The sequence below is a fragment of the Anoplophora glabripennis genome, unplaced genomic scaffold, assembly GCF_000390285.2.
Source record: "Anoplophora glabripennis isolate ALB-LARVAE unplaced genomic scaffold, Agla_2.0 scaffold3, whole genome shotgun sequence".
NCBI lineage: Eukaryota > Metazoa > Arthropoda > Insecta > Coleoptera > Cerambycidae > Anoplophora > Anoplophora glabripennis.
The window spans coordinates 115,196-130,968 of record NW_019416486.1 but is presented as its reverse complement, the minus strand read 5'-3'; the positions used below and the strand labels follow the sequence as shown (position 1 = coordinate 130,968).

Here is a 15,773-nt window from a genome sequence, read left to right as displayed (position 1 = left end):
GTTGAGTAATCCTGAGCAGTGACTGTAACAAGAAATCTAGTTCTTGTCACTGTCGTGACACAGCGGTAGATTAAATTTTTTTTTTCGGCTGAATTTTTTAAATTTGTTATTTCCTACATAGATATTTTGCAAAAATTTTTATTATTTCAATATATTCTTTATTTTTAATAGACATTTTAAGGCCCGGTACTTTGAGTCTCGGTTAAGACTTGAGTAACTAATCAGGCGATTAGACTGTGAATATACTTTTATAAAAAAATCAGTATATGTTCAGTCTAATCATGTGATTACTTAAACTTAACCAAGGCTTAACAGAGACTCAAAGTACCGGGCCTAAAAATCATAAAAAATATGTGTGTAGGTATGTACAGCGCTGGATTTACACTAGGGGCTAGTGCCCGGGGTAGCAAATTCCCAGGGGTTGCAAAATTCAGGGCTTGAGAAAAATTTTTTTTTGCGCTATCAAAAATACTTCAAAAAGTGTGCATTTACAAATAAAAATAAATACAATACATTTATATATGATTATAAAATCATCTGTAACTATATATAATTTATATAACAATATAAAATACGCAATACGTACGCTTGTATATAAAATTATCTGTAATTTTTTTCCCCGGGTAATTATTTTAGTTCAAATTACACGCTGCAAAATGCTCAAGATAGCTGTACCAAATCTCAATTTCACTAGGAATTCAAATGTTGTTTCTAAAGAAAAAAAAAAACTTTTTTCGAAACTTTTCATCAACAATATTCTAGAACGGATCAACTGATTTTGATGGGATTTACAGCATTGGGCATAGTTTTTTGAGCTTTAGCTTCCTATGATCTGAAAACTCAGGGAACGTGTGCTAAATTTTTTGTCCTTTTTTGATACTTTTTTTTGAATGTTCACTAAATCAGCAATTATTTTTTAATTTATTATTTAAGCTCAAACCAATGAACGCGCAGGAAAGCGGAATACGTAGTAGGCAGAGCCTACGTCTACCTCAGATAAATATATAAAAGTGCGCATCGTCATGCCCGAGTTAGTTGAAAATCCGTGGAGCATTCAGTTAGTTGCTAACGCACGCCACAGTCTCTCCAATCATAGTTATCAAACAACAGTATCAAACTACCCATGATACTTTGCAAACCACAATTAACCACCAAACATTCAATCGTCGTACAATCGCTCACACAGTGACAACTTTGCAAACATTCACCTAAGCCAACAATCATTTGACAGTTTAACTATTTGCCAAAGTATTTAACATAGAACAAAATCAATGAATGCCGTGTACAAAACCGTTTCTCGATATCGAAGTTATAAGTATCAGCAAAGTAAACAAACTTTGTAAGCAAACAGTGACTGTGTTATGAACTTTTCACCAATACATAAACTTACAATTAGTTGCTAACCAACTTACCACACTCTCGAGCTAACCTAAGCGCTTTCTTCACTCTTTTCTGCGCAAGCCATCTCTGGGTTCAAAGTGTTATTTCCATTAACAATGTCTTTTCATTTATAAAGAAAACCTACCTCCCATTTCCTAGTGTTGTGTTGTATGTGTGTTGCCGACTTCCAAAGGATTAACATCACAATCTTCAGGGTAGCAAGAAGCCAGGTGCCACCCAGAGACATCGCAAGCTCGAGTATACTTCATTCACCAAGTGTTAGCTGAAAAACGTACAACGTATTCTTCTTGTCGTGTTAGTTACCGTAGAGTAAGTTTTGTCCACCAACGATAGTCAGGTATTACTTAAAGTCTAGTCACCTCAAATTAAACATAAATCGAACTTAGTCATTACATTATTTTTTCACTACAGTTTGAACGCCCAAATCAACAGACAATTTTAGTGTATTTGCATGTCAGTATATATTCACCTAGTTTGTTTATTTGTACGAATATTTTTCGTTATTCTAGTATTAATTTTTCATAGAAATTTTTTATAACTTCACGGGGGTAAGAAAGATATGTCGTAGCCAGCTCAACCATCAAAATCAATCGTGGAACAAAATTTAGGGTCAGAACTTATGTCGCAAAATTACATTCATATCTAGCTCATACGCATTTACATCCAGTGTTAACCAAACGTACTCCCAGCATCCCAATCTCATTTTTTCTGTTATTTAAGTAGCGGATGGCGCCCTAAACCGGTTAAAAAATATCTAAAAACGCGATACAAAGCCCACAGGTCCCTATTCTATTTTTTTAAAGTTCCGTAAACCCTATTTAAAAAAATACCCCCCCCCCAACCAATAATAACAAGACTTTCCCTCATTTTAACGCAGATTTTCTATAAAATGGGAGTTAGTTTGAAACTCAACTTTTTGGTGTAAAGAAATTTGTAATTTACGACGCTGCTTGTTCAAAAGTGGCAAATTACTTTCTTAACAACAAAGAGTAATGGGAATTTCAAACTAACTCCATTTTATAGAAAATCTGCGTTTTGTAACCAAATTGTTTGAGAAAATTGACAATATTACCTGAAAAGATAAGTCTTTTTGTTCCTGACTATTGATTTTTCCTTGAGAATTCCTGAAAAAACACCTTTTTTCCAACCTAGAGGGGCGTTCTAACACCAGTACTTTAAAATAAAGTAAAAATGAGGATAAAATACGTACTTTTTAAAACTAATTTTTTTCTTTTTGGATAAGGTGAAATAATAAAAGCGGGAATTTTAAGAGAAGTTTTTATTGTTATAACGTATTTAACATCAAATACATACAGACATTTCTCTACAATATAATATTGTTATGTAGTGTAGCAGAAAAGTAGTTTTAAGCAAAAAATTAAAACTAAAACCAAAAAGACCCAAAGAAATGTGCACTACTCGTGTGTTCATATATATATTCATATATAACTGTAAATAATTGAGGAAATAAAATTACATAATCATAATCCTTAGAAATTTGGTCATAATTAAACTCTCTATTTATCACTAAGATCTCTCGGCAAACTCGATGTTTATAACAAGAGACGCTAAATTCATATAAATATTATTAGCTATTTTAAACACTTTATATTCTTTTTAAGGTAAATATATATATTTATACTTGAAAATTTGCCTAAGAATTCAAAATACGGTAATTAGAATACAAATAATACAAAAATCCTCAGTACGCCCTCAAAACAGTTTCATCTTCAATCATAATTACAGCATCCTAATCAAAGAATTAAACGTGGATTCACACGCTGACAAGTCGTGAATAAATACAAGCACAAACGCAACTGCTGCACCGTTCAAATAAACATGATACTCTTAAAAACGTAAAAAATGTATGCTAAACTAACGTGCACCATCCGTACACGTTAAGCACAAAATTGTGTCATATCTATGCACAGACAAATCAACGTGGTTACGGTACAATTACTTCAGTTAAAATAGTTCAATTCAAGTGGAAACCTTTCTCTTTAGTGGCCGCTAATAGTCTCTGCCTTAGGATTTCTTCTGTGGGATAGTCGGGGAGTTTCAGGTAGTGAACGCACGTATTAACGGAGGGGTAAGAACCTTCACCAGCATCCACCTTGCGGACTATGGTTAGGCGCGGGTACAGGTTTGCCAGACCGCCCGGCGGAAGAGAGCTGCACCCCGTCGTGAACTGTAGAAACGCTTTCCTTTCTTCGGGCGACATGTCAACGAGAACGTTGACAAATCTCAAGAAGCCCGGACTGGAAAAGAAATCGAAAACAACATATATACATCAGTAGTGTTTTAATGTCATTAATATTAAATTTATAATTATATTTACATATATTTAGCGCTTTAAATAAATAGCCTAGTAAAAGAAATTTGTAATACATGTAAATCAAAAGGTAATTCGTTTCAGATTGAAACTTGGTTTAATCGTTAGTTTGGGTAAAAAGAAATAATATTTCCCAGAAAGTATCGGTTTAAAACAACAAGATCATTGTTTAAACAATGATTATAATGTAAAAATTACCAAAAATAGTGTTTTCTGGCTGTATTAAAAAGCATTCTCCAATAGGAGTTTTTGCTTTTGTTTATACTGAGACCTGCTAAATTAAAATCCATTAACAATTTGTTTAAATACTTGCAAAAAAACCAACGAAATTTGAATTTGCTATAAATAGAAGAAAACAGTAAAAAAATGCATTTTATAGTAATTTTTAACCCTTTAAATAACGTCCTGGAATACATTTTTACACCTGGAATGTGGTGGGGGAAATAAGATAGAAACATTCCGAGACATCAAATCTTAACTGCCCGAAAATTTTGTGATATCTCCGGTAATTGTGGATCAATTTTAAGGTTTTTTTTTTAGTCTGGGTAACACATGAAAATAATAACAACTGCACGGTCCATTTTGCAATAATTAATTATTAATTTGATAATTTGTTATAAACTATTAATTTTGTAAAAAAAAAATTTTTCGAATTTTTTCGAGAAATAATTTTTCACAATGGTACCAATAAACAATTTTCTTAAAAAACAATATTTTTATGTAAAAAATTCAGGAAATGACATATTTTTTATGTATAAAGTTTATTTTAATGAGAATCAAGTTTTTGGATGTAATATGCATAATAGTATTATTGTTTAACATTAAATTACATATTACATTTTAAAACAGGTAAGTAAATTAAAACACTCGATTCTCAAAATAAACTTTATACATTTTTTTTTTACAAAATAGTGTATAACAAATTAATAATTAATTATTGCAAAATGGACAGTACAGTTGTTATTTTCATGCGCTACCCCAGATTAAAAAAAAAAACTTTAAAATTGGTTCACAATTACCGGAGATATCGCAAAATTTTCGGGCAGTTAAGATTTGACGTCTCGGAACGTCTTATTTCCCTCACCACATTCCAGGCATAAAAATGTATTCGAGGACGTTTTTTAAAGGGTTAAAAATTACTATAAAATGATTTTTTTCGATATCTTTAACCGTTATTATGAAGTTTAAGGGTTGATTGATTTATTACCGAAATTTCAAGCTTTAATGTTTATAAAGTTATGAATTTAAAAAAAAAACGATATCTCGGCTAAAAATGGTCCTAGAACAATTTTTTTTTAAATTCGTGAAAAATTACCAGGATTACGAATATCACAGTGGCTTTAAAAAATATTCTTGCTCGACAAATAGTTGTAGAGAAACGAATCAGGGCTCATGTTTTCCTTAAGAGTTGTACTTTCATGGTAAAAAAGAGTGATAACAATTTTATTCATTTCAAGTGTCCAAAGATGCCTTTGAAAAAAGTAAAAATTTTTTGGTCGCATTTTTCTTGAATATCTTTTTCGATTTTCATTTCTCGATAATATCTATTACAGGAATCGATTGCTGACATTTTTACGCGAGCAAGAAGAGCCGATTTTCAAGATGACTTTTTTTTTCGAAAAATCGATCTCGAAAATATTTTTATTTAAAAAAAAACTTACTTTTTTGCTTGCCAAGGGTTACAGTTACAGCAAGTAACAAGTTTCAAAATCTTAATTTGCAAGAGATACAGCAAAAACAAAAAAAGTCGATTTTTGACGGTTTTTTCGATGTATCTCTAAAAGTAATATAGCAATCGATATATTTAAAAATATGAATCGATAGTTTTTTTTTTATTAGCAAAAAACCATTCTTTGACTTTTATGATTTTTTTTAGGTTAATTCCGCCGTTTATCGCCACAGGAAAAATACACTACCTTTCTTAGAATTTTTTTTCCTATATCACCATATTTTTTGTTTCCACGTGGTATTTTTTGTAAGCTCTCTTACCTATTGATTGGGTTATATGGTACAACAATACAAATTTTTATTATTTGCAATTTATTCACACTTATAAGCAATAGGAAAACCACTCACCTGTCCTTCGTGTACCCCAGCTTGGGTTCCGTATAATTAATGAGATCCTCTTTGGTCCACTCGGGATTCTGATCGCCGCATAGCATCACACACATCTCATCGGGGCTGAACGCCGCCAACTTCTCCATCGGAAACACCATCGAGAAACCCTTGTAGAATGCCTCCAACTGCCTTGCTATACCCCTGTCCAAGCAGAACTGCGTGGTCAGCTCTGCGTACTCCTCCACGTTCTCTATATTGACTTCAATGTCGGCACCGTTGCTTACCAGGTCGACAGACGTGAATCCGTAAATGCTCGAGCTGGGTAAGTAGGAGAACGTGAGGGCCAGGTCCTCCAGCAGAACGGGGCCCGAGGAGTGGTTCAGGCTGAGGTTCTGGATCTGGTGGGACTTGGTTTCGGGGGAGGCCGAGTGGTCCTGCATGATTCTCTGCTTCTGTTTCACAATTTCCTTAATTTGTTTGAGGAAGCCGGCCCTTATGGGGTCGATGTCGAACAGGTCCTCCTCCCCCAGGATATTGCTGTACCTGTTACAGATACATTTTCATGTAAGAAAAGCAATCTATGTATTTGTTATAGTGAGCTATACTTATATTGTCTATGTGTCTATAAAAGTAATTTTATAAAAAAAAAGTTGAATGTTGTGTAGGAAAAAAATGTTTATTTAAAAAAAATGATGAGTGATCTACATGACCATTTGCAATAGAAAATTTGAAATGACTAGTCATCAAAAATGATCGAAATGACCAATGTCAATGACTGATGACAGTGACTGTCACATTAAAAAATGCACTAAAATATTTAAAAGAATTGCAGNCCCTTATGGGGTCGATGTCGAACAGGTCCTCCTCCCCCAGGATATTGCTGTACCTGTTACAGATACATTTTCATGTAAGAAAAGCAATCTATGTATTTGTTATAGTGAGCTATACTTATATTGTCTATGTGTCTATAAAAGTAATTTTATAAAAAAAAAGTTGAATGTTGTGTAGGAAAAAAATGTTTATTTAAAAAAAATGATGAGTGATCTACATGACCATTTGCAATAGAAAATTTGAAATGACTAGTCATCAAAAATGATCGAAATGACCAATGTCAATGACTGATGACAGTGACTGTCACATTAAAAAATGCACTAAAATATTTAAAAGAATTGCAGCTGGCAGTCACTCCTCAAAAAGACCAAAATGGCTATAAGCGAGTGGTCACGTTAACCAAATATTTATAATGAATAATGATGGAATTACCAAAAACGACCAGTCTGTGACCATAAATGGTCATTCAAAAATGACCTTTGAATATTTAAAGGGACTGGCGAACGCAATCATTCTGCAAAAATGATCAGGCAGTGACTTCAAATGACTGGTCACATTCAAAAATGATTATCGAAGATTTAATATGACGAATTAAGGCAGTTACCAAAAATGACCGTTAAATATTTAAAATGACTAGTATAAATGACCAGATAGTGACTATAAATGGCCAGTGGCCAGTGGCATTAAAAAATAACCAAATATTTATAATGAATAATGATGGAATTACCAAAAATTACCAAAATGACCAGTCTGTGACCATAAATGGTCATTCAAAAATGACCTTCGAATATTTAAAGTGACTGGTGAACGCAATCACTTAGCAAAAATGATCAGGCAGTGACCATAAGTGCTCGTCACAGTGAAAATAACCATTAAATATTTAAAATTGGTAATGACTAAAGAGCCCACAACAAATGATCGGTCACATTCGAAAATGACCAAATTGATCAAAATTAGTGACCATAGCTGACCAGTCATTTAACATCGGTAACTTACCGAACAATGTGACCAGTCACTTTGTAATTTTTTGTCAATTTTTGAATTTGACATTATTTTTATTGAATTGGTGTTTAATATTTTGCTTCCCATATTTATATATTTATCAACGTTTGAATAATTTTTATTTCTAATCAGATTTTATGCTTTTATGGCGCATTTTTTGCATTTTGGTAAATGCATTCTCCTAAGTAACTCCACACTAAACTAAAGAAAAGTTTTTAAAGGAGTTTTTAGGAATACCAGAAAAAATTGGTAATTTAAATAGTTGGTCATTTTTTAATATGCCCAGTCATGGTCACTGACTGTTAATTTTTGCTAAATGACCGTCATCATTAATTCAGGTCACCAATTCAAGAAAATATAATTTTTGAATTTAAAAATTTTCAATAACTGACCAAAATTGACTGGACCTTTGCCGTTGTTTTTAAAACTAAAAATAAAAATGATTTGAACAATACCAGGGTCGTTTCTCTTCCATTATGATTTTCGGAGGGTCCAATTCCAGCTCTTTCTCGCTCTCCTCGGATATGAAACTGGAGGTCATCACGTCCTCTTCAGCGGCTTTTTTCCCTCCTGTGAAACCGATCCTCTCGTTCACAGTGTTTTGGATCTCCCCGTGACACATCAACTTCAAGAAGCTCTTGCTCAGGGGCAAGTCGACCAGTCTGTTGTCCTGGAGAATCTTTGCGAGGAATACCCCCAGGAAGTAGAAGTGCCTTACGGCCTTATCACAAATATCAGAGTGCTGTGGGAGAGGCGCTGGGAACAGGCCCGACACCCTCCGCACGTAGTAACCGGGTGGTTTCAGTCCCTCGCCCAAATCCACAGGCTTGTTAGAGTTGATGGCTTCGTCCTCGCATATCCACATGCCCAAGTCACGACGCTGCACCTCAGCAGCTACCAACGCGTAAAACTCCAGGGTGGGTCCAAGACCGGTGCCTTCTTCCCCTGCAAATTCCACCTCGAGGATGGACTTCCTGTCCGCGTGCACTTTCATTACTTGCATGGCCCAGTCGAGCAACTGTTCTCCTCTTGGTACTTTAACTCTCTCGTGTTTCAACCGTCCGACTCTAAATTCGTGAGGATCGTCCCTTCTCGGGGACAAACCGGGCGTCCTCTGTCTCTCCATTGTGACATCTCTTTGGGTCTGCAACCAGACGATGCTTCTAGAGGCACCGAATGCAGTACAGTTGAAATATAGCTGCCTCGTCTCGAAAGGAAACAGGAAGGGACACGAATGGTTCAATTCCTCGCACCACGTGGGCAGGCTGGAACTGGACAACACCAGCGGATCTTGTATTTGCTGTAGCAGTTTGTTTGTGATTTTTTTGCTGGAGAATTCCTCCGGAGATATGTCTGGGTGATCCAGGGTGTTCAGGTCCATTTCCTTTGTCGTGATGATGACGAAAAGGTGACGCAGCAGCTGCAGAACGTCTTCTACGGTGCAGCTCGAAACAGATGGAGTGCCAGGTACAGGAGTGCTGGGAGAGAGGGTCATTCCCGCTACGGAGCTGCTGCCGCTTCTGGAGTACTGGGTGGCGACGGGCGTTGCCCTACCTTCTTCTGTGTCGTATGTACCGTCATCTTTCACTTCTTTATAAACAATCCTGTAAAAAATGTTTTTTTTAGACACCACAAGAAAAAATATTATTTATTACTTACACATATGTGGGCTCCCAGATTCTTCTGAGCTTCTCCTGCTTCGAGCTGAATTCTGCCAGTTGCATCAGTTCTTGAACAGCCCTGAAGATGGTCCATGAAGGATCGCTCAGTTCAACCTCTACGTCTAAGATTCCAGGCATATTGGGACCTTTTAACATCAACTGCAGCTTAGGTTGTGGTAAGAGCTCATGTTCCGATGTAGAACAGCTCTCTTCCTGTCCTGGGGGAGGGACTTCGAGATCTGAGAAAAAAAACTTCATTTTCAACAAGAAATTGTCATTTATGATGCGGTGTTTAATCTTCACTTTTCAGTTAAAAAAGAAAATGGCGCCAATAATAATTTTTATCTCAAGTACTCACCTGTAGTTTGATTAACATTGGTCCTACCGGGCCTGGGATCGAAAGCAGGGATCAAAGCAGAGAACTGCCTCTTCAAAACATATTCATCATCCCAAGATCTCCGCTTGCTTGGTCTCGTCTCGAAACTTTCTTCCTCCATGAACGACAACAGATTCCTAGACACCATTACCTCCTCGTAGTCAGCATCATCCTCATTCTCATCGTCATCATTGTCGTCATCGTCACCCATTTCCTCATCGTCATCCAATTCGGCAAGCAAAGTAGGCGCCCTACAGGACTCCAAGAAGTCCTCCAGAGACACCTGTTCGCTATCGCTGCTGGTTGACGTCAAACTCATAGTCAGAGCTTGGCTTAAGCCCTGAACTGCCCCGGCAGTGGTGGAAATACCACCCGACTGGTTTGCCGCGTTGTTGCTCGATGATAAACTGGGGTAGCTCTGTGCGGTGCTCAGCAATCCGCTGGGGAAGTTGCTAGACAGCGCCAGGCGTACTAGACTAGACACGGAGTTGGGTGCTCTGGGGAATATGGAACCAGAATTCTGGTTGTTCTGGGCATTGGAGCCCGTGTTCTGCGAGTTGTTTGTGTTGGTGTTGGAAGCATTTGCTGCTGACACAGAAGCGAGGGTGCGGCGGCGCGCTAACGCAGCAAACGTCTCTAACAGACCTGAGAAGTTCAGAACTGAATTTTAATTAAGTTGAGCTTAAACAGGCGTAAACGGAACAGATTCATATTTATGCAGGGTGATTTATTAGAATAATTTATTAATGGAAATCCATTATATAAATAAGTTATAGCTGTTTTATGTTGAACGAAGTTTATTCATAAAGGTTTTGTTTTCACTCCGTTCTAAACTTTGTGAATTTCTTTGAAAGAAAAATAGTTGCTATCAATTTTACAAGCAATTCATAGTAAATAAAAACAGATTCAATATTATACATTTTCTCAAATAAGTTGGGAATTGTTATTAATTTGAAATAGACTTGTAAAAAACAATGTGATCCTACTCTGACAGTTCGAGTCACTCTATAAAAAACATGCTGAAGTAAACATGTGATCTATAGTCATTGTAATGTATAGATATGTATGTCCAGCAATATAAATAATCCCTATGGTTTATGTAGTAACATTTTTGTTTAAAGAGAAAGAAAAATGTTTGAAATTGTGAAATTTGTCTGCAAGTACTTTTGACTTTGATAATTACAATATTAAATTCATAATTTTGACTGAATTTTATAGTCACCATTTCAATTAATATATCTATGAGATGTATTTTGCTTTAAACAATTTTAGGCAGAAGAATATTGTTATTTTTTTTTTGCGGAATTTTAGTAGACCTACACTGAATTTAAACTGGCCAATAGGAAAGTTTGTTCTTTATGACAAATAAATGGTAAACTGCTAGTAATACTATAAAAGCTATGATCTAAAGTAGGGATGGGAATTCCCGGGAAGATATTTTTTTGGAAATATTCCCAAAATATATTTCGGGAATGTTGCCAAATGTTCCTCGTGAATAATCCCAGAGAATATTTTCTTGGAAACTCTTCATGGAAATATTTCCAAGGGAAGTTGCCCAGAAATATTTCCCACCACTTGCACTGTTTTTTGTTTTTTTTTTTAACTTGAACATGTGTATGTACTTATTGTAAGTTGTGGCAACATTAATGATTATCAGAGAGCGGACAATTTGTGACTTTAACCTTGAACATAGATATGTCATTCATAAACATAGATACATTACCCATGACGCAGTGGCGTGTCGGGTATGCATCGGAAATTTACTTGATAATTCACGAAAATTCCACGGTACATACATTTTTAGGCGTTATAAAATATTTAGAAAATCAGAAATTGTATAATACATATTTATTAAATAAAGTTCGGTTAAAAATAGTGTCGTTCTTTTAATTGGAAATTAGGAGTCAATGTAACGAATATCCTCAGGCGACGGACATGATAGAATAGTCCAACTCATGCTCCATTCATAACAGGGCTGCAGTTTGAATTCTGACCAATAGGAATTCGATAAACGCAACCGATGTCGACGGATGGACTAGAGATGGGCGCGAGTGTCATTTCATTTCTTTGAACTAAATTAACTTAATTATTTTCTCGTTATTTAACCTGTACACATGATTTATGGATTTTAAATAAAGGGTATAAATCTTCGCGAGGATAATACGATATATTTGCTATACATAATAATTATATTTTGCATAGTTTATACACAATACATTTTTGAACGCGTACACATCTCTACCACAATTTGACCTATTCTTCGGGTTAAAGACACACATTGTCCGCTCTCTAATGATTATAATTAATTATATTATACACTTATTTTTTGGCTTTGCAGGTAGGTACTTGATATCTTGAAATTCGGAAATTGTTTCAACATGTATTTACAGCAATTATTTGTAATTATTATTTTTTAAATAACTTGCCAACTACAGATTTTTTAAAAAATGTACAAATAACGTGAAAAGATATTAATGATGCATTGATGCAAAAAAAATACAAAAATTGAAACAGATAATCTCAATACAATTTCTAAGGTGATTTGGCGGGAAATTCAAAATATGGAAATGTTCCCTGAAAAGGATTCTTCCCTTCCTGGAATGTTCCCATTTTGGAGATTTAAACAATACTGTTTTAAATGAATTCAGAAATTTTCAAGATATGTCACGACAATTATTCTATTCAAGCTGTATGTCAATATCAACATTTTTACTAGTTTGTAAATTGACCTAGTTAAAGTGAACTAACAAGGAGAAGGTAAGGTAACCGGATTTTTGTAATTTTTGATATTTATGGTACGTGTAGTTTGGACCTTGAATAAGAATTTTCTGAAGTAGTTCGACGCAACGTTCATAAATTCCCGAGATAATCGATTTTGAAGTTTTACCTGACAGCTAAATCCACTAGATGGGACAGATTCTTCAACTGGAAGGGTGGCCTAGTTGGTAACGTTCGTGTCTGACAGTCACGAGATCGGTGGTTCGAGTCTCGTCGTGTAATTTTTTTTAAAACGCACCATATAGTTTTTTTTATTCTCTTTCTCATCTCAAAAATTATTAACAAACGAAATATTGTAATGTCGACTTATGTATATGTTTCAAATTTCAAATATTTCATTAAAATGCACAATTGGTTGATAAACAATATTTATTATGAATTAACAATAAGGTTTCTTTAAAAAAATAAATGAGGTCAGGTAGGATGTTTTTTTTATTTTATTTTTAGTATTTGACATTTTACGCAGTGTGGCATAAGCCAGAATGATAGTTATCGTAGAAACATGGGAAGCAGAAATTTTTTAAGCATCTAGCACGTCTTGTAAATGTTGTTTTTACAGGCACATTTTGTTTTCAAAATATCGACGTCAAAGCAAATTTCGTTAACATTTTGAAAGATTGTTCTTTCATCCCACAGTTTCGATGATACTCTACCCTTTTTTGTGGAATTTACCGAAACTTTTTATGCCCGAGCAGGTGTTCTGTAAGCGGTTTTTCTAAACACGGTGCACGACCCACACAACCTAGCCCAAAATTTTAACCAAACACTCGAAGAATATTCCTACACACAGTTTTTATAAATATTTCGTTTGTTCATAATTTTCGAGATAAGAAAAAGAAAAAGAAATAAAGCTAGATGCTTAAAAAATTTCTGCTCCCCATGTTTCTATGATAAATACCATTCTGGCTCATGCCACACTGCGTAAAATGTCAAATACTAACATAAATATAAAATAAAAGAACATCCTACCTGACCTCGTTTTTTTTTTAATGAAACCTTAATAATTTATAATAAATATTGTTTATCAACCAATTGTGCATTTTAATGAAATATGTATTTGAAGAATATTCCTACATATACATAAGTAGTTATTGTAATATTTCGTTTGTTCATAATTTTCGAGATGAGAAAAATAATAAAAAACCATATGGTGCGTTTTGAAAAAAAAAAAAAATGTCACGCAATGGACTCGAAGCAGCGATCTCGTGACTGTCACACCCGAATGCTACTAATTAGGCCACACTCCTAGTTGAAGAATGTGTCACATCTAATGAATTTAGCCGTCAGGTAAAACTTCAAAATCGATTATCTCGGTAATTTATGAACGTTGCGTCGAACTACTTCGGAAAATTCTTATTCAAGGTCCAAACTACACATACCATAAATATCAAAAATTACAAAAATCCGATTACCTTACCTTCTCCTTGTAAATAATATCGATCCACCTGATGTGATATGACAACAGGGCGCTAAATGGGCAAAAAACAGCCAATAATAATTCAGCAAAAGGATTGACCGAATATATCGAGCTAATTTCGCAACTTTCTGTGTATTCTTTACTCTTTACTGGAATCAAAGTAGAATTTGTAGGGCAGTGTTGTTTTATTAAGTCCAATTTTATAGGAAAATTTAAAGTGGTACTCAGTCTTCTTTAGTGAGTTAGTTGTTTCAGTGTTTAGTGACAGTACAGTGTTTGTGTGTCTTCATTGTTAAATTTCTGTGGTATAATATTATACAAATGTAGGTTTCATTAGGTACATGCTCACGGCTTTTATGGCATAGTTTAAGGTTACATTAGTCTGTCTAGTGACGGGGTTTGAAAATTATGAAAAAAAAAATCAGTTTTCATGACGAAATTTGGGAAAATATGTTACGTGTCTCTAAATGTCACAGTATAAATATGACCAGCTTCAAAGTTGCATCCTGTACACTTAAAAAACAAATGAATTACCCATTTTTCTGTAAGTAGGATTTATGTATGAGCGCTACAAAATAAAATTAAGAAAGAAAGATAATTGAGATGGGTACCTGCTGTGGTGGTGGGTTCTATCTGACTATTGGCCTCCGTGGAGGTGAGGTTAGGAACACTGACACTCATCGGGTTCGTCACGACAATTGTATTATTACTACTGTTCTTAGCATTATTTGAGTTTGTCACAGCCTCATCTTTATCACTACTACAACTGCCGCCCTTAGCCGATTCCGTTTTCCGCCTCACCGGCTTCTCGTCGTCAGTCTCTGAATTACTCGACACCGATATCCGCACACCCACCGAATTCAAACTAGACAAAGTGTTTATCTGGCTGCTCTGGCCAATGTTGAGAGCCGACTGCAACAGCTCGGCCGACAGGAAATTGTTGGTGTTGTTCCTTAGCATGTCGGAGCCCTCACGGATCTTATCCAGGGCCTCGACGGCCTCCACGAAACTCTGAGCAGCGGCCGCGGCCGCCTGGGAATTGCTTATTTTTGAATTGCGATTCGACTTGCTGATGTTGGAGTTGGAGTTGCTGGAAACCATGGCCTTCTGTGAGTCCGAAGAGTTGGTTGGTAGTGGCTTCGAGTCGCACAACGCTAAACTCTCCACGATCGTCGCAAGATCTGTTGAATTGTTAATGGTAGACAAATCGTGGTGCGGATCTCGCAACGGATGTACCACCACAGATAATTCACTGTCGTTGCTGGCAGCTTGCGATTCGCTTGTGACAGCGATAAGAGCTTCGTTACGAGCCACCGATAATACACTCTCGGCGATTGTTTCGGCAGCTTGCTTGGCTGCGAGATTGTCCGCAGAGGCTGCTTGTTCCGTGGACGCCACGGAGGTCTTGGCATCGGTAGCTTCGGGCAGACTGGGCGTCGAGCTGCTTTTTCTGCTCGTAAGTACACTCTGTTTGTCTTTTTCGCTTTTCTGCTTGTTGCTAGAGCAACATTTCGATGTGGTGGCAGCTTCCACGTCGTAACCTGGGGCCAGTTTGATATCGTACTTGCCTTCGGCACCCATTCGGTACGAGTTGGAACCACCGTGGTCCCAGGTTACGTCTATCCAGCCGCTGTGTAAGTCTCCAGTTACTGTACCTGAAACAAATAAGTAGGTTGAAGGTGAAACTGTTGTTAATTTTGCTATCACGAGAATTACAAAGCAACTTAATGTTCCGTATAGATGAAACTATCGTAGACTCATGGGATTAGAATGAGTTGATTTAGCTCTATCCAAAGTTACTTCTTTTAACTTGTTAGAATGTAACAATTGGCGAACTGTTTTTTTTTTATAAATGATTTTTATTTTATTATGGGCTTCTTTCAAGTTTTTTCTTTTGTATAAATTTTTTGGTTAATG

General features: G+C 35.7%; 1 protein-coding gene across 7 annotated transcripts in view; it reads right to left on the bottom strand.

The window, feature by feature from the left end:
- Positions 1-2,665: 2,665 nt before the first annotated feature.
- The window catches only part of LOC108917494 (E3 ubiquitin-protein ligase Ufd4), a 41,133-nt gene continuing 28,025 nt past the window's right edge, over positions 2,666-15,773 (bottom strand). For 5 of the 7 annotated variants that reach the window (XM_018724134.1, XM_018724142.1, XM_018724128.1 and 2 more), the window contains 6 exons: positions 14,468-15,511; positions 9,644-10,321; positions 9,284-9,524; positions 8,080-9,228; positions 5,810-6,334; positions 2,666-3,659 (listed from right to left, as the gene is read on the bottom strand). In XM_018724134.1, coding sequence (XP_018579650.1) covers positions 3,377-3,659; positions 5,810-6,334; positions 8,080-9,228; positions 9,284-9,524; positions 9,644-10,321; positions 14,468-15,511 — 3,920 coding nt within the window. In that variant the 3' untranslated portion in view covers positions 2,666-3,376. The remainder of the gene's footprint in view (positions 3,660-5,809; positions 6,335-8,079; positions 9,229-9,283; positions 9,525-9,643; positions 10,322-14,467; positions 15,512-15,773) is intronic. The other 2 variants (XM_018724150.1, XM_018724183.1) reach the window with 1 other exon arrangement.